This window comes from Coturnix japonica, chromosome 38, assembly GCF_054131305.1.
Source record: "Coturnix japonica strain WE chromosome 38, WE-NBRP24, whole genome shotgun sequence".
Taxonomy (NCBI): Eukaryota; Metazoa; Chordata; class Aves; order Galliformes; family Phasianidae; genus Coturnix; species Coturnix japonica.
This window is the reverse complement of record NC_140700.1, coordinates 3,391,346-3,413,187: the sequence shown is the minus strand read 5'-3', so window position 1 is coordinate 3,413,187 and position 21,842 is coordinate 3,391,346. Positions and strand designations below refer to the sequence as shown.

Sequence of the window (21,842 nt, the reverse complement as noted above, 5' to 3'; positions counted from 1 at the left end):
AGAACCAAGCAGCCCCACTCTGACTTCTCCTTTTGCTGTCTCTTCCCCTTTAAGACACTGTTGCTCGAGTTGCTTCTTTTTAAAGCATCTTTACGTATGAGCTTTCTCTAAGACCTGCCTTCTTGCCTGCGCTATTTCATCCCATCCCTTTGTCCTACATATTTTCCCCCCCTTGTGATGTTGTCTAAGATGGGAACAAACCCACGTTCGCTTGCAAACCCACGGCAGGGGAAGCAGAACAAAGTGAGGGCTGCACATAGAAAGAAATCTATTCTCCCTCTCTAGGAAAGACCCTTTGGGGCTGATTCTCAGTGAAGCTGAGCTGCAGATGAGGCCATGTAAATGGTAGGGCACAGGATTCCCTGAGCTTCACGTCTTTCAGCTCCCTTTCCATCTGTATCTCGACCTTTAAATGCTATTAAAGGGATTGTGAAGTAAAACCGTCCATCTCCATCTTGGTTTCTTTCACTTCATTTGGGACCAGCTGAGGGAGATGGGCTGTAACAGCACAGAACTTCATGGCAACAAACACTAATTGCAGCTGGAGGTGCTCGGGTTTAGCTGGGATCTCTTCATGTGTGTTTGGGGTGATGGCACAACAAGAGAATAAAAGAAGAGCAGCACTCGGGTTTGTTAAGAAGAGCAATTAGGTGAGATGTGCACGGAGGGCTTTGCACAAACACATCTCACCTCTTGCTGGCGTGCAGCTGGAAACAAACCCCATAGGTTGCATGTTTTGGCATGTGTTTGACTGCAAGAGCTGCTTAAAGGGCTTTTGTTTGCCTCTGCTAGTTGTGGGTGAGGCTGTGTGTGCGTTGGGGGGGTGCATTGCTGCTCCCAATGGCAAACCCAATGGGGCTCAGCTCTCCGGCTGGTATTGAATGTGCTCTTTTAGGTTGTAACTCAGGACAATCAACCAGCTGCAGGCCAAGGCAATGAGCAGCAGCTGAGCACAGTGGGCAGCTCCTTAAGGGCTGCTTTAGTGAGCTTCAATGGGATTAAAGCTCCTGCTCTGTGACCCCCCATTGCTTCTGCTCAGCCCTATGGGTGCTGCAGGGTTGTGCTGCTGCAAAGGGAGAAGCAAGGAAGGGAATAGAGGGTGTCTATAGGGTTGTCTACAGGGATGTCTATAGGGACATCTATAGGGTTGTCTATAGGGACACCTATATGGATGTCCATAGGGACGTCTATAGGGTTGTCTATAGGGACGTCTATAGGGGTTTCTATAGGGACGTCTATTAGGCTGTCTATAAGGTTGTCTATAGGGACGTCTATAGGGACTTCTATAGGGACTTCTATAGGGACGTATAGGGACTTCTATAGGGTTGTCTATAGGGATGTCTACAGGGATGTCTATAGGGTTGTCTATAGGGACGTCTATAGGGTTGTCTATAGGGATGTCTATTTGGATGTCTATAGGGACATCTATAGGTTTGTCTATAGGGTTGTCTATTGGGTTTTCCATAGGGTTTTCTATAGGGTCGTCTATAGGGACGTCTATAGGGACGTCTATAGGGTTGTCTATAGGGATGTCTATAGGGCTGTCTATAGGGACACCCATAGGGTTGTCTATAGAGACGCCTATAGGGACATCTATAGGGTTGTCTATAGGGTTGTCTATAGGGACGTCTATAGGGACTTCTATAGGGACTTCTATAGGGACTTCTATAGGGACGTATAGGGACTTCTATAGGGTTGTCTATAGGGATGTCTACAGGGATGTCTATAGGGTTGTCTATAGGGACGTCTATAGGGTTATCTATAGGGACGTCTATAGGGTTGTCTATAGGGATGTCTATTTGGATGTCTATAGGGACATCTATAGGTTTGTCTATAGGGTTGTCTATTGGGTTTTCCATAGGGTTTTCTATAGGGTCTTCTATAGGGACATCCATAGGGACGTCTATAGGGTTGTCCATAGGGACATCTATAGGGATGTCTATAGGGACATCTATAGGTTTGTCTATAGGGTTGTCTATAGGGTTTTCCATAGGGTTTTCTATAGGGACATCTATAGGGACTTCTATAGGGATGTCTATAAGGTTGTCTATAGGGATGTCTATGGGGTGTCTATAGGGACGTCTATAGGGTTGTCTATAGGGATGTCTATAGGGACGTCTATAGGGTTGTCTATAGGGACGTCTATAGGGTTGTCTATAGGGATGTCTATAGGGCTGTCTATAGGGACACCTACAGAGTTGTCTATAGGGACACCTATAGGGTTGTCTATAGAGACTCCTATAGGGACATCTATAGGGTTGTCTATAGGGTTGTCTATAGGGACGTCTATAGGGACTTCTATAGGGACTTCTATAGGGAAGTATAGGGACTTCTATAGGGTTGTCTATAGGGATGTCTACAGGGATGTCTATAGGGTTGTCTATAGGGACGTCTATAGGGTTGTCTATAGGGATGTCTATTTGGATGTCTATAGGGACATCTATAGGTTTGTCTATAGGGTTGTCTATTGGGTTTTCCATAGGGTTTTCTATAGGGTCTTCTATAGGGACATCCATAGGGACGTCTATAGGGTTGTCCATAGGGACATCTATAGGGATGTCTATAGGGACATCTATAGGTTTGTCTATAGGGTTGTCTATAGGGTTTTCCATAGGGTTTTCTATAGGGTCGTCTATAGGGACATCCATAGGGACGTCTATAGGGTTGTCCATAGGGACATCTATAGGGATGTCTATAGGGTTGTCTATAGGGCTGTCTATATATGTCTATATATGTCTGCTACACCTTCAGCTTCTCTCTATGGCCCTTCTCCTTTAAGGATACCTCCATCCCCCCTCTGCTATCCCGGCCATTTAAACTCATCTCTACATTCAACCACCGCTTCCCTTCAGCCTTACACTGCCCCGTATCACTTCGGTTCTAACCCGGTCCCATTAAACCCCATTATCAGCTCGGCCCGGCCCGGTCACATGGCAGCGAGCGGCCTGTGCGTGTATAAAGCCTCACTGACTACATTACCCATAATGCATTACAGCAAGTGGGCGGAACCTCTTCTTTCCCATTGGTCAACAACACCCCCGCTCTGCTCGGCGATTGGAGCGTGGGCCGTGGGCGGAAGTGTGGCGTACGGTGGCCGAGTTGGCTCAATCGCATTGAGGTTGGCGTTGCGCGTCCCGCCATGTAACGCTCCGCCGCTCCCCGTTCCGCCTCCATCCATCAGCTCCGGTTTCTCCTTCGCTTCTCAACCCGGTTCCTCCCTTATAGGGATGGGGGGTCGGTGTTCGACACACCGAGGGGGTTCCCGGTCATGAAGGGTGGCTGGGGGGGCCGTTCCCAGCACCTGCCCGCAGCGACGGGACCCGCAACGAACGGGGATCCTCCTCGGTAAGAGCTGAATATGGGGTAGGCCCGAATATAGGGGGGGTTAGGCCTGAATATAGGGGGGGGGTCGGCCTTAATGTAGGGGGGGGTCGTTGCTTTAAGGCCCCGGCCTTGAGTTGAGGGGGCGACCAGGTAGTAGATGGGGGTAGGGGGGGGGTCAGGAAGTGGGAGATTTGGCTGTATGCTGTGCTATGGGGTTGGAAGGAGGAGGATACGACCCCATTCTGCTTTGTTTTGGGGTCTTATTTAATCTTATATATATATTAACCCCCCCCCCCTCTACACCCCATTCCCCTGCCCCCCCCTCTACACCTTCCCCTGCCCCCCCACCCCGTTTTCTTGCCTTCTTTCCCTTCTGTTCCACCTCTCCCTTCAATCTGGGCGGATGCTGCCCACATCAATAGGGCTTGAAATCCTTAGAGAAACTATATGTATATATGCAAATCCACCGCTCTGCTTGGCTTTATTTTACACTCCTGTTTACAAGCCGGCCAGTTACACAACGCTCACCTCCTATGTACAGCCGGATATCTTCCATCCCACTCCATTATAACCTGCCCCATTGGGGGCACACAGCATCAACACAGCTTGGCTGCTTTGCTTTTAAAGCAGCAGCTGCAGAACCATATGGATGCAGAGTTGGGTTATTAGCGTTGCTTCCCCCCCTCCTTTTCTTTCCTATGGCACCAGCACATCCTCCCTCCCAAACAAAACTGCGCCGTCGTGATTTCGACCCGCCTGTTTATTTTTAGGGTCTCGGAGCCTGTTTGGAGTGAGGAGTCGTTCCCATCATCATAGCAACAGGGCTGAGTGTATTATAAACATTATTAGAGGAAAGCTTTTCCATCTTAAAACGAGGCTTCCTGTCGGTAATAAGGTTAGGGTCAGCTGGATGCATGGGACCTGTTGTTTCGGGTCTGAGCATCACCCAGCCCTTCCCAGCGGGGATGCTGTTGTGTGGTGCTATTGAAACCAATGGGATCTGCTGTTGGTAAACATTCCCCTTCAGCCCGTTGTGGTGGCAAATAAGGAGGAAGCGAGCGTGTAATCTACTTAAAGAGGCTTTTTTGGGTTGAAATACGTGTTTCTGTGGCTTACTCAGAGCCAGTCACGTCAGTGATAGAAACCAATCACAGGAGCTGCGTTGCTTTAAGTTTGCCGTTCTGTTTGCCCTGAGCACACAGCAAATGCTCAGTGAGGATGGGAAGCTGTCGTTTAACAGATGGGAGGTGAAATGATGGAACAAACCAGCGCTGAAACAAACAGCTCGACATGTTTTCTGCCTCCTTAATGTCTCCTAAACCCACAGCTTTGAGCCGACAAGGCGACATGGAGCGCAGCAGTTGGGTGAAGTAAATAGGACTTGGAGAGGGATGAGGTGAGGGAAGCAGCCCTTATCTAAAGGACATCCTTTGGTGCTTCCTTCCCAGTGCTTCCTGCTCTTAGAGCTTTTCCTGCCAGGGTTGAAGGGAGGGCTGCAACCTGTTGGAGCCTGGAGTTGTTTTCTTGCTGTTTGTTTCTTATTCTTGCCTGGTTTTTTTGTGGTCTGAACGCTCCTTGGTTTCCTTGTTTGGAGGCATCAATGTGGCAAGGTGCAGGTTTAGGTGAATCCCTTATACATGGCAGCTTTGGGATTGGGAATGAAGCTACCAAGGCAGTGACAGAAGGACTTAAGGGGGATCTTAGGGTCCCCTTTGTGTTCCCAATGAGGGCTGGGTGCTGTTCCCAGCAGGAGAACCTGACTTTTGGTTCTCTATGCACTGAAATGAATCCTAATGCATCACGTTCTGAAGGTAACAGTGGAACTGGATGGCTTTCCCAGCGATATGAAAGTGTTTCCTGAAAGCTCCTGTTGGGAAAAGGGATATTTCAAGTGCTGCACTAATGAAACTGTTGCTTGATTGTGTGTTGCTGGCTGCTTAATGAGATGTTTCATCAGCGATGTTACAGCTCTGGTCCTTTTACTCCAATAAAAGGAGCTGGGGGAATAGAGCAGCTCTTTACTTATTGTTTTGGCTGCAGACAATGAACTGCCTGATCTTACCTTGAGTTTAACCCTGTCTGATGGAGACCCTGGGCCTGTGACCTCCAGAGATCTCCTTTAATCTGGCATTGCTTCTTTGTTTGTTTGCTTTCCTGGCTGTGTCTGTGCAAGAGCATTGCACAACGTTGCACGGGAGTTTATTGTCTGCACGTGCCTTCGGTTTACACATCTTCAGCCATTAGAAACACTGGGGAATGGTACAATGCAACCAGAGCAGCTCAGCTTTGCTGTCTGTGTGCATGCAAAGCAAGGCAGCAAGTGCAGCTTCCTGCCACAGTGCAAGGGCTTCCTTTGCTGCATGGCAGAGGTCCCAAAGCCCACCTCTAACTTAATGCTGCTGCTATATTAGACTTATTTGTTAACAGAGAGCAGAGGTTCTGCTCTCTGCTGGCAAACGTCTGTGTGTTGTGGTTGGTGCACACATACGCAGTGCTGCTTTTGTTGCTGGCAATCTTTGAGCAGCATCTTTTGTGGCTCTTGTCACCAGGTGGTTCTGCTGTTGCTCAGCTCAGCTTTGGAGATGCTGCTTCTATATCTGGGCAGCTGGATGGGTGTCAGTGCCTGCAGGTGATGGCTTGGTCCTCCCTTTTCCTTTGCACTGTGCGTTGCTTGCGTGGGGGATTCTAACGAGGTTGCAGCCCCGACTGCTGTAATCAGTCCATCTGCAGAAGTCATCAGCCTGCAGCTGCTGATAAGGAAACATGCCGAGGCGAAGGATTACTCGAGCTGTTCTCGGGGCTGACTCAAAAGCAGGAAACATGCCAGAAGACCTCAAAGATGGGGGGTGGGATATAGATCTGCTTTGCTGGAGCTCCTCTGGGTGCTGCCTCCCTCGGGGCTGAACCTGAAGGTTGTTGTTCTGCAATGGTGAGTAAATGTGTGGCCACAGTATGGAATTGCCCTGTGCCACTTCGGAAGCTGTGCCACCCAGCAATTGCACACTGCCTGCCACTAATGATGCGGAGCCCCGAGGCTCTGTAATCACCCGGATTGTGGCGTAGATGGATGAGAAGTCGCTGGAAAAGATGCGTATCTCGTGTCCCAGCTCTGATGTAAACGTGAGGCTTTGTACCTTTCTCAAGGCCTCAAACAGAGCTGCAGCAACACGAGAAAAGCTCCTCTTCGCAGCGCTCCTACTTAGAAAAGTGCAGCCAAATGCTGTCAGCTCCTCTGTGTGCTTCAAGGGTCATCTGTAGGCGTCGGAGAAGATCTCAAGACAATAATAGTGCTCTATTTTAGCATACTCATTACAAAGTATAACTGCCCTCTGCCTCTAGCAACTATTTTTTTCCTCGCACTCAAATGGTGCAGAAGTGGGAAGGCTGTTGTCATAAACAGTGCTGTTGCCTCTCTGCCTAATTCCCTCTTTGTCTTTTCGCATGAGACCATTTCCCTTCTCCGTGGACTCTTGCAAGGAAAATAACCTTCAACTAAAAGGCTGTGCTTGTAATCATCAGCACATTCATCTCAAAGGAAAAGCAATCAGACGAGGAGGCTTTTTCTGCTGCTGGGAGCTGTGCTGCAGCTTGATGACATCTGGAAGAAGCTGAGGTGTTCCATAGGAGCCACACGAGGAGCAGCATCTCAGCATTGTGAGAATGGGGTGGTGGGTTCCCATCCTCCTGCCCCAGCTGCAGAAGGAGGAATCGATGTTGAATGCATCCTTTGGGTTCTCTAAAGTCACACACAGAGCGGCTGTGCTGCTTTTAGTTGTGCACCTCGTGTGATGTTTTGGTTTGGCTTCACTTTATCCCACTTCTTTCTGGAGAAGCAGCAGTTCTTTGTGTTCTCGTGCCCTATCAAAGCAAGTTTAGTGAAGTTAAATTACACGTGCCTTTGTTCCTAGCACCACATTCTCCTATGGATATATTACTCCAAAGGGGCAGGGTGTACCTGCCCACCTGTCCCACTTCAGCCTGGTTGCAGGGTTATTATTTCCCTTTATATCTAATCAGGACGAGCTTCTGGATACATTCAGGTGTCGCTCCTGTTGTTTCCTGTAGGTGTGTGCAATAAGGAATGAATGAAGAGGGGCGTTCATCTGCAGCATAACCTGGCCGTGCATGATGCTGTGCTGCATCCTTAATGAAATGGTGGAAGGAATGGCACACAGTGCTACAACCTGGGACTCCACGAGTGTTGGTAGCAGCCGGATGCATCTGATGTTTGCTGTAGCCCCTGGAGGGGGATTCCTCCAGCCATTAAGCTTTGCTGTATGCAGAGATCACAGTGCCTGCATCCCAGGAGGCCTGGTGTTGTTGTAGATGCTGCTGAGCACAACGTGGCACATTGCTCCGAAGATGGCTTGTAACAAATCTCTCCTGTTCAATGCAGGCATGTGCTGTGCTGCTGTTTGTGCCGTGAGAGCACAGTTGTGTTGGCTGTGTGCATCTCAGCTCTGCTCCAGCCACGAGCCAGGCAACGATGTGACTGCAGTAAGGTTGGAGTGTGCTGATAATGACAGTAAAGTGCTTCTTGCTAAAGGGAAGCACACCAAAATTACACGGCATTTCAATTCAGGGATGCAATCATCACAGGTTTTTAGGAGGAGAAAAAGCCTTTGCCTCCCTGAGATTCTGCTGCTAATCTAATTTCTGTGTGATTACCTCCCATTGCATCGCTCGGCGCTGTTTGGTGCAGTGCTGCTTATATGGGCTTTGAAGCTGCAGCAGCTAAACGTAGCGTGGGAATAATCACTCGACTTCATTTTCCTGCTCTTTCTCTGTTAACACTTATCACGGCTATTGACAGCTCTGTAGAATGGTAGAATCAAGTCCTTATGTCTACACAACACCCCGTGCGTGTGCATCATCCTGACAGGATAATGAGGCTGTGCTGGTGATGCTCCATAGGAAACAGCATTGGCAAAGTACACAGCAGAAAGCAGGGAGGGCTTTAACTCCATTCCTTGCCCCACAGCTCCCTGCTGCCCCTGCAGGGCTCACTAAGCAGCTGCTGTCTTCATAGAGCTCTCAGCAATTAATTTGGGCAGGCACAGAGCTGTAAGCATCAGTAATTAACGAGGAAAGCACCTTAGGCCAGCATAACTAGATGGTGTGGGTGTCCTTCATTTTGAGATTGTTGGCTGTAATTGCAGCAATTGAACCCAGTTGATCAATGTTACCTTGCTGTGGAGTCATGTCAGTGTGCCATCAGGCAGGTATTTGTGAAAATAGGTTAAATGCAATGGGCTCTGCCCAAAAGAATACCTGCCCCGGGGCACCTGATTTAAATAGGAATGCTTGGTCCTGTGTATACTGTCAGCACTAATCCTTTTTCAGGGCTGACTGGATTCTGAGGCTCTGACATGTAGACTGTTCTCTTCCTTATTTAGGGCTGGCTAAGTGCTGGGCAGTAACGAGATTGGAATAAAGGCTTTGGTAACTGGCAGTCCTGCCTGGATCTCAAACTTAGCCCTGTGTGCGTGTGGACCTCGACAACACAAGCACGAGTCCTTGCAGGGGCCGTGAACCTTCAGAGCCTCCTCCTACCAACAGCACTTGGTGTCTGGAGCTGCACTCACTCAAACAGGAGCCCCTGTGCCATTTAGGTTGGCCTTTATCAAGGGTTGGGGCAGGGGGATATCTAGGAGGGCGCACATCCAGCATGGTTCTATGGGAAGGCTCTTATTGCAGTGCAGCCGTGTTTGCTTTTGTTACGTTGGAAGAAGTTTAGGCCGTATGGAGAGAAGCTGTGTGTTGTGGGATAAGAGGATCCATATGGGATATTGCATTAATATCATTTTATCTGTTTTAATTCACAGCCTGGTTTATAATTCCTTTGTATGGACAGGATTATTGGTGTTACACTTAAATCTTGGTGGAAGTACCACCTCATATAGGCAGGGAATGACCTCCCTTCACTGCTGACTACATCCCCACCTGCAGTGCTGGAATAACACTGGTCCTAAAAGACCTCAGCCTTACAAACTGATGTGTATGAGAAAATATCAAGAGAAAAGCCAAAGCAATGCTTGAAATTGTATTTGCTTCTTTTCTTCTTTGCTTAATTTCTTAGAAAAAGAGACGAAAATTGCAAAAGGAAGATTAGAGAGCAGGGTAGGGGTTGGATGGGAGGGACATTAGCAATGTGAACTGAAGGAAGGTTGGGTTGTTCTTTACAGTGATATCTTCAGGCAGCTGAAGGAGGAGGCTGCAGGTGGGTGGGAATGGAGGAGGTGAGGGGGGAGATGGTTTGATTTTTACCTGGGTGCACCTGAGCTGTTCCTCAGTACAACACAGAATGGGTGAACGTGGGACAGCTTAGAATTGGGGTGGTTTTCTTTTTGTTGTGTGTTTTTTTTTTGGGGGGGGAGGGGGGTAATGACTCATTGCAACTTACCCAAAATGACCTGATTTAGTTAAATGAGGCTAAATATAACCCATGTGAAAAGGACTGACATGTGGGAGGAGACGATAGCAGTTGGCTCTCAGCCTCCCTGTTCTGCAGGGAACATCTTTCACGACTGGTGACTAATAATTTTTACTCTTGCTGCCTTTGGAAATAACATCTCTGTGCCCTCACCCTCCTTCTAGGGAGACACAGAAAGATGCACCGTTCCTAATCTCTGTTGCCTTTTCTCTGCCTTTCTGCATTACAGCTTACTGCTATGGACAGTGCTATCACCCTGTGGCAGTTCCTCCTCCAACTCCTGAAAGAGCCTCAGAACAAGAATATCATCTGTTGGACCTCCAATGACGGGGAGTTCAAACTGCAGCAGGCAGAGGAGGTGGCCAGGCTGTGGGGAATCCGCAAGAACAAGCCTAGCATGAACTATGATAAACTCAGCCGTGCTCTCAGATACTATTATGTGAAGGTAACGAAGTCCATAAATCCACCTGAAATCCTTATCCATCTTACCAGCTTCTGCCTAATGAGCTTTGTTTCCTTTTTCATTCTCTTCAAGGGGGTAGGTGTCACTTCTGGCTTCAAGAATTAAGTGAGGTGCACTGACTTAAGTTCAGAGGTTTTTATTTCCCTTTTTATTTATCCTCATGCCCGGTTCCTCCCCAGTGGTTGTTTTATAAGGTTCTGGATTGGCTTTATGCAAAATGTTTTCCTCTTTAATTTATGTCTGTATAATAAACATCCTCTGTGACCCAAATTGTGTGTGGCATTCCAGTGAGGAGCAAGTTTGACAGAGGTTTTATGATATTGAAGTAGCTGATAAGCCCACGTTCTGTTGAACAGTTCAGCTGCTTATTATCATCTCATTAAGAATAAGGTATCGGGCATCAATTCTACAAACCTTGTAAGCCTTAATTCTGTGTGTTCTCCTCTTAGATTATGCTTGCAGTGCCCAGAGCGGTGATCTTAACTTCAGTGGTGGTATCTTTGTTTCCTAGAGGATCTTCTTAACTATTTGAAACAGAGTTGCTCTGCTGATTTAGGGTTGCTGTTGGTGCACTGAGGTCAGGTTGAGCTCACCTGTTGTGTCTGTGAATTGCAAGAATGCAGCGTGTTTAAAACAAAGGAAAAGAAAGTATTTCTGTTTGAAAGATTACAAACTATTGAATTCCTCAGTCTATTTTAGGCAGAGTTTGTAGCAGGAAAATGAATCTAAAGAAAGGCTAAAAATACTTATCTTCTTACCCACAGAATATCATTAAAAAAGTGAACGGTAAGAAGTTTGTGTACAAGTTTGTTTCTTATCCGGAGATCTTAAAAATGGATCCTCTTGTCGTGGGCCGGATAGAAGGAGAACCCGACCTGACCAGCTTTGCAGAGGTTAGCAGTGCTCCAAAGGACGTGGAAAGCTGCGGGAAGGAGAAGTCTCAGTCGTGTGCTAAATCCTCCAGCCGCAACGACTACATCCACTCAGGCTTATACTCCTCTTTTACGCTGAACTCCCTGAACTCTTCCAATGTGAAACTCTTCAGGTCCATCAAGATTGAGAATCCAGCTGAGAAACTGACAGAGAAGAAAGCTGCTCAGGATCCGACGCCGTCTGTCATCAAGTTTGTCACCATGCCCTCCAAAAAGCCTTCGTCCGTCCCCCTGATCGTCACCACTTCAACGGTCTCTGCTACATCCACTGCTTCTGCCACCTCAACTGCATCCTCTCTTCCCGTGGCAGCATCAGAAGAAACTCTGCAGACCTTGGAGACTCTTGTTCTCCCAAAATTAACCATCCCTGAAGCTCCGGCGCCTTTGCCAAACTTGACCACCAGCTTTACCCCAACTCCACCCGTATCTTCTGTTTCTCCTGTTCTGCAAGTTCCTTCCACCCCCCCATCGCCGCCCCTGAGTTCTAATCCTGACCTGGACATTGACACGGACATAGAATCAGTGGCTTCTCAGCAGCTGGAGCAGGCTCAGAGCCTTCAGCATCAATCCCCAGAGCCCAAAGAGCAGGATTCATCTGTGCTGGAGAAGGAATTTGCCAATCACCTCTCCAGATCTAAAAAACCCAAAGGGCTGGAGTTGGCTCCTACTCTCGTCATTACAGGCAGTGATCCAAGTCCATTGGGAATACTGAGCCCTTCCCTCCCCACTGCTTCTCTTACTCCAGCACTTTTCTCCCAGGTAACCCAATTCCCACCTCACCTCCCTTTCTTTTTATAAGTAACAGCAGTGATTGTGTTACACTATAAGGCAGTAAGGGAGGGCAGATGAACCAAACCAGCACTTTAAGGATCCTTTGTAAATGCTCCAGAATGACACTGAATTTATTTCCAAAGCATTTCAGGTTGATTCTGAAATCCCTTTCAAAACAGGTAACACTGAGGTATGTGTTCAGCAGTCTTCTTTCACTTGATTTAGTAGCCATTAAAACCTGAATAATGTGACTTAATGCGGTGATAACAATGGCTGCATAATTTGGTTGTTCTCAGCGCGTGGGAAAGGAAAGCATTCATTCCTCATGGAAAATTTGGAAGAGAACTGAATCCAACTATGCCGTTGTATTGTACTGTATACATTTAATCTCCTTCCTGTAATAAATTGGAGTTAAACTGCAGGGAAACTGCTGATAGAAAATTGAAATGGCTGAAGATAGGATTAAAAAAAAAACCAAGTGCAATTGCACTTTTGGAGCCCTTCCAAGTGTTTGGCTGGTAAACCTGGAACATCCAGAGCATTCAGAAGCTGGGTGTGCATTTCTTTTGTTGTAGCTTACGTCCCCCATGTCACTCAGTCCGTGTGTGCCCTCTGTCTGCTCATTTTAAATTCATAAGCTCAGTTCACCAAAGTCACTTGCAGGTGTATGAATTACAGGAGAAGGCATTTGGCAGCTGCTGGGAGAGGAGGACCAGTCTCTAAGAAAGGGGAGGGAGAACTGATGGCTGCTGTTGTAGGGTTTGAAGGGAAGAGGAGGAGGTGGGAGGAGGCAGAAGGAGAGAATGGGAGTTCTTAAAATGGGATCCAGCCCTCTGCAGCTGGAGGAGCTGGATTACTGCAGCCAGATTTCCATATGCAGTGTGTTATTCCAAGTCCAGCTTCCACACGACTGACTGTCTTTGTGTGTTTTGCAGACTCCCATCTTGCTGACCCCAAGTCCCTTGCTCTCCAGTATTCATTTCTGGAGTACCCTCAGCCCAGTTGCTCCTCTCAGTCCTGCAAGGTTGCAAGGTGCTAATACGCTCTTTCAGGTAAGTTCCAGCAAGTTGAGCCCATCTCTCCCTTTGAGCCATGCTTGTCTGCTTTCCTCAGAAGACCTGTATGGATCTGTTAGCCCAAGAATCTGATGGCAAGTTTGGGCAGTAATATTTACTCTTTAATAAGGTGAGGCAGTTAAGTAGTAGGCATTTCATGATACGTCATGAAACTTTGGTTGCTCAGTCTTTCCAAGTCTGAAGTGCTAAAAAGTTTCCTTTAATTCAAAGGGGTTTTTTGGTACCCGATAGCCTTTTCTCTGCTAATAATTGAAGAACAATGTAGGACATTGTTTCTCAACAAGCTGCATAAAGTCATTTTATTGTGATATCACTAGTTTAAGGCATAGGCAGTGCTCAGTGCGGAGGCTGCAGGCTGTGTCCCTCCAGTAGCTGGGGTTGTGCAATCTGTGGTGTGGTGGCATTTAAAAAGTAATTACTTGATGGAAGACAGGAAGAATCTTTGAAAGGGTTTTTTTTTTCTTTGTTTCCTGGGGAGCTTCTTGATGCAGGGTTAGAGAGGAACATTGAATTAAAATCCCTTTTCTCAACCACTTTTGTTTTGTCTCTTAGTTTCCATCAGTGCTGAACAGTCACGGCCCATTCACGCTGTCTGGACTGGATGGACCCTCTACCCCTGGCCCGTTTTCCCCTGATCTGCAGAAGACATAGCACATGAACTCATGGAAAGGACATATTGGCAAGCAAGGAAAAGAGATGACACTTATATTTAACCACGTTTTTTTTAAAAAGAGCAATTTATAATTCCACAGAAATGATCAGCAGTCATAGTTTTTGCCATTCCCAGATTAAAAAAAAATGCCTTTTTTTGCAAAATTCCTGTTTTTTGAAGACCCAGATTGGTAATGTTTATGCAAATGCCTTAATAGGAGCTGAAGCTCCGGTCTCTTCTCTTCCCTCCTTGGTTGGAAGACTTCACTATGGTGAAAGGGAGTTTCAATTGGTGTTGCAGTAACTGAGTCTGCACTGTTTGCAGTATATAGTATCAGAGAAGTTGTTTCTCTGTGACTCTTGGAAAACCTCTGTTCTTCTGCTTCCTGTGCTTGGCAAGAAGAAATTCAATCACGATCAAAGCTGGCATTCCAGGAAATGCTTGGGAAAGGGAGTGTGTGTGTGCACTCAGCTTTGCCTTGGGGCCTGATAACTTCTGCAGCAGCAAAACAGCCCGCATCTTATCTGCTGTAAAAACCTCTTGTCTCTTTGCAGGTAGAAATTTTTCAAGGCATATTCTTATGATTGTGTTACTGAGATGTGGACAATTTCTCAATGACACTGCAATGCAGACAGCCCAGCCTTGCATTGCTTGGCTCCTGGATGCTTCCGAGCCCTCCTTCAGCAAGGGGGCAAAGCCTGGAGACAAACAAATGGTGGGATCAGTTCTTTTCACTTCTCAGAAGGTTTGAATGCTGAAGTCCAAACATTTCTTGTGCCAGAAGACCTGTAATCTCACTGCTAAAAGATGAGCAGAATGGTGGATTTTACATGAGGTGTTGATGGTTGATCTGTGACATGAGGTTGCTGCCTGATGCTGCATTTTAAGCCCCAAGCGGTGGGTGAGAACACTGATGTCTGAGTGTTTTATTCCCACAGTTTGAAGTGGAGAAGCTTTTTCCCAGCTCTTATCTCGAGTTTGGCTTTAAATCTATTGGGTTTTCTTTGTTATTACTCGAGGAAGCACTCAGACCCTGAAAAAGTTAGGCTTAATATGCACCGCTAGCTGAGAGAGGTACCACGGTGTATCCACCTCACTGTAAATTTGCACTTGCTTTTCTTTCCTTGGTGGCCGTGTGTGTGTGTGTGAATTGATACAAGTTTCCAGAGCCATTTGAAACACTGATGAAATTTTTAATTAGATTTTTAAACCTCAGGAGGCCTTTAAAGAGAACGGAGGAAATGAAAGAAGAGGGACTTGGGATGTCTCACTCTGTGCCCTTCCTCTTCGGGGCATCTGCTGTCAGGCAGCAACTTCTGTTTGCCACTCACATTGAGCTGAGTGATGTAAGATAATCTTCATATAATAACCTTCTAGGAAACAGATGGAGGCCGTCTCCTTCCTTTGGTATCCCCCACTGGTTGGCTGGGAAGCTTTAATGAGCAGAGGAAGGTTGTACCTTAACAGCACGAGGAGCTGGCAGTGTGTTTCTTGCACCTGTTTGATGGGGAAATGGTGAGCTCAGGCTTACCACAGTTTTCCTTTTGCCTCTTTTGCAGACCGAACTCACTTTAAAACATACGTATGACAATACCCAGGACTTAATTTACTGCAGTGACGTTCTCTATAGATTCTAGCATTGAATAAACCACTTTGTACGTTTCTAATACAGCACCCTCGACGTGAGTGGGTGTCATGGGGTTGCTTTTTGGGCATTGTACATCCAGAAAGTCCTTTGCTAAGTGGGAGAAAAGAACGTGCCTGTTTCAGGTGCAGGTAGCAGGGAGTGAGCTCATATAGTGAACTGTCTTCCTGTTGAGTTTCATTGGAGGAGCAACACTGCTTTGTGTTTAGACATCAGCAGATACAGGATGAAGTTCCTGTGCCGGTGGCTCTTAAAATGACAATGTGCAATATTGACTTTTTTTCTTTTTTCTTTTTTTTTTAAATGCAGAGAGAAACCTGCAGATTTATAATTAAGAGCAGGCATGTGGAATTTTCTGGTTTGCATGATAGCTTATGAGTTTGCTCTAGAAAATATATATAGCTATATATAAATAGCAGCACTTTTAATGGTTGTTTTAGGTTGGCCAATTTTATGCCCAATGTGTGTGTGGATTTGAGAGCAACGTTGCAGACTAGGATTAGAGTTTAAAAATAACTAATGAGCACTAAAGACTCGCAATTTAATTGCTTCCCTTTCCTTGTCCCCTATGGAGAAAAGCCAAGTTTTAGTTTAAAAGTTGTGTATGTGCACACATGCACTTAATTCTTTTGTAAACTGTATCACTTTCAGCATAGATATGCAAGAGAACCAAATGCTAACTAATAGAGCTTGTCAGTTTTGCTTGGCCTAGTTTCATGCTGTTCTCCAAGTTGCTGCAGCAGATTGCACTGCCATAGCTGTGAGATGCACGCTCACCTTCAGGAATACCTTCTTAGGGGAAGTTGCTATGAAAGTGCAGCCTCTCTATATTTCAGCATGGTGGTGTCCAACTTCCTGACAGGCAAAGTGAGAAGGTGATTACTTTTGCTTAGGCACCTGCCTTGGAAAACAAGAGTCCCCAATGGGGTTGTAATCTCAGGAGGCAGTTGGGAAAGCAAACAGTAAGACTGGGCACAGGGAGGTGGGAGGGAGGCTTGCTCTCATGTTTTCCCCACTTCAGGTCACTTAAGATAATACTGTCTTGTATATATGCTGCCTCATTAAGCAGGCGTTTATTAATAAGCATAGAACTGCCAGCTTTTTTGGATCACATTCCTTGGAGCTCGGTGATGTGACTTGCTGGTGCTCTACTGGCTCGCTTCAGGAGCAGTTTGCAGCTCATTGCAACTTGTTTTTAGTGTAGGGAAGGTGGGGTTAGTATAGGCTCTTCTTTAATTATCACGTTAGCAGTTTGTAATATGGGTATAGTACCATGTTGGTTTAAAAAAATAGTGCAGCATTACAGAAACGTTGTGTTACATTGCAGTTCACGTTGCTGAAGTAACTGTGGTATTGTTGAATGCTTTGATAGTATTTGCATTGGTTAATTCATAGGTGGTGGTAGAATTAGACTGGATGAGCATGGAAGCTGAACATCTGTCTTGCTTCTGGGAATCTCTTTTTAATGTCACTGCTGCTGTATAATAGTACTGCAGAGTTGCAAAGCTTGTGCTGCTGCTGTCTGTGCTATGTCTGTCTTTTATGAGAACCTGAACCATCAGGATGCCACTAAGCAACACGTGCTGCAAGCAGACAATCCATGGAAAGCAGAATTGTTCTGCTGATACCCTACGGTTATACAACACCCTGTTCCATCTTCCTGTTCTCAGAGGACGTGATCCCAGTGATGAGGGTGGTGGAAAAAAGCTTTTTCTTTAACAGAGTGGAATCCCAGAACCTCATTTCAGGAGTCGATCTTCAGCAGTGGTGGCTGAATGTAGTTCCTATGCACTGCCTTTGGCACGTTCACGTTGCATTCTGCACTAGGTCAGGAAGTGATGAAATCCCTCAAGTTTGGGAGTTCATTGTGTTCCTTCAGAGCGTCCCAAGGCTTTTGGTATCCATATCCTTGCTAGAATGGAGTGTGTGTTAGCACAGGAAAGGCTTTGGCTGTTTGAGTAGTTTGTTTGGGATAGTTTCTCCCACTAGTTTTTCAGGCCTTGGATATCTAACAGATAGATTCTTCTTGTTTTATCTTCATAGTGTTCATTTTAACCACAGCGAGGGCTGTTTATGTGCATATCTTCCAGCACAAAGCTTTTCAAGATGTCAGTGCTGTGCAATGTCAGATCCCCCCCAATGACTTCAGCTTGGGTGCAAGAATTACAGCAGCTTAGTGCTGGGTGGCAGAGCTGGCACACCCAGGCAGCTCTGATTCTGAGTTCTGCTCCATTCGGAGCCCATAGAACTCTTGGCCACCCGTGGTTTATTGGTGTATCTCTTAGTTACTTTTTACTACTATTTTATAGCTCTTTATTTGTTGTATGTACTCATATTTTACTCTACCACTTAACCTCTTCCATTTTGAATGCGTGTTTGTTTACAAGGCACATCTCAGTGTTGCACCAAGAGGAAATCTTGGTATTGTCAGCTATGGAATAAACTACAGCAGTAGTTAAGGGACGTTATCAGAATGGCCAGATGCTTTGAAACTCAATGTGTGAGTTTTGGGGTGTCTGTAATATTATTCTCCTGTGTAGGAAATAGATCTACCTTCTGGTCCTGGGTATGGGTGGTGTATTTGATCTGACCATTTGTGGAGCCCCATGGGATTTATGCTCAGCAGATCGATTGAAAATGCATTAAAATTGCAGTCGTGTAGCTTACAAAGCTATTTGGGGTGCCTCTTGTCTAAACGGGAATTTGTTTGTGGCTTGATTTGAGTTTAATTAAGCAGTAATTGGCAATGGCTGCTGTTAAAGTCTGAACAGTGTTAGCAAATCTGCTTAATGCGAAGCCTTTGGCGACTGCCATCACGTTGAGTGGTGGTGAATATGTGCCGTGCTAAAGTCGATCTGCTGAAATCAGAGGCTGTCAGATGAAGATTAAAAGATAAAGCGTGGTGACAGTTGTTTTACACGGCTCTTTGGGGCTGTTACTGCCAAAGGCTTTTGCCTGGATTGACATCTGCGGGCGCCGCGTTCCACTTGAAGTGAGCAAAGCATATGGGCTCTGCAGGAGGTTCTGCTTGACTTCACTGATGGTCATCATCCTTGTTTTGTTCTGTTTGTTCCCCCCCCTCCCCTAAAGAAGTGACCTGCGCCATAAGAAAGCAGGGCAGGGCCCCATGCTTCTGCTTGGATGTGCATGCTCACGTGTTTCCCTTTTCAGACAGCAAGGCGTCCGATCCACATAAATGATTCTACCAAATGCAGTAGAACTGATTAGAATTGATTTTCATTTCCCCTCCCCTTCCAGAGAACGTCGTAGAAGACTTTAATTGCAGAGCCCGTTGCAGGCATCTAATTAAGAAAGCAAACTTGTACAGCTTGTTTCCTCTATGCATTGTTCCGCTGAGGCTGAACAGCTCTCTCTATACAAACATACATGTGCACACCTATTCACTTGCAGGGGACGCGTGTTCAGGATGCAGCACAGCTTCCAGGTTTGTACACTCAGAGCAAACCCTGCAGTTGCCACTTTAAAAACCTTTTGCACGTGCTGATGAGGCTTTTTGGGGCCTGTCTATTTGTATTGTAAGCACTCAGGCTGTACTGCAGCGTGGGCTAAGGATTGCCATAAGGTTACTTATAAATGCATCTTTGGCGTTGTTGTATGGCAAATCTTCCTGGGAAGTGTCTTTAAATGTATCTTTGGAACAGTTTTGGAACAAAAATTAGGGCTTTTTGTCTTTTTTCCCCCCTTTTTCATAAGATTTCTCTGTTGAGATGGTGTAATTGGCAGCGTTTGGAAAGCAGGGGGCTTGTAATGGAGACACAGAACGAACTGCAAGCAGTGCAGGGAGGTTGGGAAGCACTGCTTGGAGCCCATATCCTTGAGCAGTACGTGCAGCAGTGCTGTACTTATAACTGGAAGCTGTTTCTATTTTGTTTTCTTTTTTTCCTTTCCTTATTTTCTGGAACACAGGAAGGTGGCCAGGATGGGCTCTGCATGGATCCTGGTGTGTGCTGTGTGTACAATACCTGGGTGTGCTCTGGGCTCCTTGAGTTGTGTTGTGGGGTTGGTTTGTTTTTTTGGCTGGCATGTCTTAACTCTTCAGGCTTTGGAACTGCTTTAGAGAGAATTGCGTTGACTTTTTGTTCTGCTGTTGTTCAGTTGCACAGAGTTTTATATAGACGATGTAGTAGTTTTTAACGTTAATTCTCCGTGAACAGGGTTGAGATTATTCATTGTGGTTTAAAAGAAAACAAACAACAAAGTATTCTAAAACTCCCTTTGAGAATCTTGTTTGTATTCTGTTGCAGTGTTACCAGATGGCCTTATGTACGTCACAGTGTTTTGTGATAAGTACAGTAGCACATTTAATGCTTATCTCCCCCAACCCCTCTGTTTTTATAGCTGAGAAGTGTATTCTTAATAGCAGAGATGGAATAAATAGGAAAGTTCATGCGACACACACAGTAAAGATAGTGGTTGTCTCCTCCTCTAATGCATATTAGGACAGCTGGAATCAATCTGAGGCTGCAGTGACTGAACAGGGGAGGTAACCAGCATGAGGCTTTGGCTTGGGACTGCTGAGAACACAGAGCAAGCTGATGGCAGACTTGTGTGCAACGAGCTTGTAAAGCAGGAAAGGTCCATTGGCTGCAGCAGAGATGCTCTGAGTTACGGCAGCTGAGGGTCTGCTCCGTGCAGCTTTCTGCCTGTGGCTTAGCTGGAGCCAGGGAGGAAAACATCAGAGCTGAATGGGGGACACTTTAAGTGACCAAATCAGCAATGGTGATGGTTGGCAGTTGTTCTGTTTCTTTTTCAAGTGCACATCTGTTTTGGAAAGTGATTTTTCAGATGCCTTTAGTGCTGCTCCTCGAGGGTTTTTTCAGGTTAATCTGGGCTCTGTGTAGATGAGCACAGTGAAGCCTGCAGTATTTTTTGTGCTCCTGCAGCTCTGACTCTTCTGCTTGGGCCAGATGGAGGAGACAACCACATCAACTAACTCTGTAAGTGGTTTCTTTCTTATTTTCATGTAATTTAGTAGAAACATCAGCGGTAAAAATGATACAAGGTCAGCAGATGAAGCTTTCAGTTACTCTTTCCAGAACAGAATTGTATTGGATACACGTGTCTATTGCCAAGTCAAGAGGCAAAGTAACATCATAGCAAACATGCTTCCTACCTTAGAGACTTATCCTAGATTGGATTTTGGATACAGTGATAACCTTGCACTGCTTTGGTGCTCTGGTTAAGAGTTGGGAGCGAGTAGCTTCTCAGTCTTTCTAATTATACCTTATAATAAGAGTATCTTAATGCCATTGTGTTTAAAAACTAAAATGCTGGTATGTAATGCAAGTACATAAATAGCCAAAGTTTTCAGTAATTGTTCAGTGTTACTAAATTTGCTTTTATTTAACCTTCCAAGGTAACATATTAGGAAGACCTTCAGCGTGTCGATACCACGTTGGGAAAACATAAGAGTCTGATCAACTTAATTCTTGTACATATGCAGTTCTTTGAGCACATTTCAGGTTTGGAGGGCGAAGTACTGAGATGCAAAACGTGGTTTGGAGGAAGTGCACTGTAATGACTTCAAAGCGACTCGTGCTGCTTTTAATGAGCGGCGTATTGGCAGTTTCTATTCAAACATAATGAAGGTCTTTCCTGAGGAATCAGGTGACTTTTTTTCTATTGCTTCGATATTTTGTGCAAAAAAAAAAAGAAAAAAAAAAAGGAAAAAAAAATAATCCATGTATTGCAATCTTTTTTTTTTTTTAAATAGGGTGGGAATAGTTAAAGAAAACTATTTTATGTAAGAACTGACAGAGAGATTTGCTTTGTATAATGCAAGCTGGCTTTAAAAAGAAAAAGCATTGTAGCAAATTATTCAAGTCAATCATATGTTAATAGTTATGTGCAACCAGACATGCAAAACAATTGTATTTTTTTAAATAAATATTTTTAACAAACTTCCTGATCTTTTTTGGCTGTTTGGTTTGGTTTTTTTTTACAGTGGAGGAAACTGAAAGTGGCAGCTGTGGGGCAACCTGCTCTGTGCTAATTAATGACTGTGCTAATGAGAGAGTTGGTCGGACCTTGAGCTAACCTGTCTTGTTCACAGAGGCAAAGGATCCCTCACGTTTTGCTTGAATGCAGATGGATGCCAGCTTTGCAGTGCTGTGTTCAATGTGGGCCAGATCAGCTGCCTGCACCTCCTGATGAATGAAGGTCTCCTTTTGGTGAGTGGCTGCTTTCTTTATGTAGTGCTAAAGGCAAAGTTGGAAGATGAATTGCAAAGCACACCTTAACCAAAAGAAACACTGCTCTAGAAGTAGCATTTATCCTAGTTATCACCCATCTGCAAAGACACAATTAGGTACTTCTTTTTCCAATTAGCTGACAGCACTTGGGCTGATGTATGTGTATCTACATGGATGTTTTTCAAAACAGACTTTCTCAGTTTATTGTTTCACGCTCGTTTCCTCTCCTGCAATGGAGAGAATGTTCTCATAGTAGGAGGAGCTTAATTAAGGACAGATTATTTTCTTTTCCTCCTTGTAGTTCACCCCTTCTTTTTCATCCCAGCTCTCTCAA

The 21,842-nt window shown here is 45.6% G+C and overlaps 1 protein-coding gene across 2 annotated transcripts; it reads left to right on the top strand.

Moving 5' to 3' along the window:
• Positions 1 to 3,110: 3,110 nt before the first annotated feature.
• ELK4 (ETS transcription factor ELK4) lies at positions 3,111 to 21,217 on the top strand. Of its 2 annotated transcripts, none has more exons than XM_015884939.3 (5): positions 3,111 to 3,345; positions 9,987 to 10,202; positions 10,985 to 11,911; positions 12,859 to 12,975; positions 13,552 to 21,217. In XM_015884939.3, exons 2-5 carry the CDS (start codon positions 9,996 to 9,998, stop codon positions 13,648 to 13,650), a joined length of 1,350 nt encoding a protein of 449 aa, XP_015740425.2. In that variant the 5' UTR covers positions 3,111 to 3,345; positions 9,987 to 9,995; the 3' UTR covers positions 13,651 to 21,217. The 2 variants fall into 2 exon arrangements, with proteins under 2 accessions (XP_015740425.2, XP_085383250.1); XM_085527124.1 differs by lacking the exon at positions 3,111 to 3,345 and adding an exon at positions 8,827 to 8,936 and having other exon boundaries at positions 13,552 to 15,318.
• Positions 21,218 to 21,842: the final 625 nt, after the last annotated feature.

What these genes read in the sequence shown, in the direction of transcription:
- ELK4 (XM_015884939.3), top strand. Translation starts at nt 9,996, where the DNA reads ATGGACAGTGCTATCACCCTGTGGCAGTTCCTCCTCCAACTCCTGAAA. An exon ending in CTCCAGCACTTTTCTCCCAG is followed by an intron (nt 11,912 to 12,858) that starts GTAACCCAATTC and finishes TGTGTTTTGCAG; the next exon opens with ACTCCCATCTTGCTGACCCC. An exon ending in GTGCTAATACGCTCTTTCAG is followed by an intron (nt 12,976 to 13,551) that starts GTAAGTTCCAGC and finishes TTTGTCTCTTAG; the next exon opens with TTTCCATCAGTGCTGAACAG.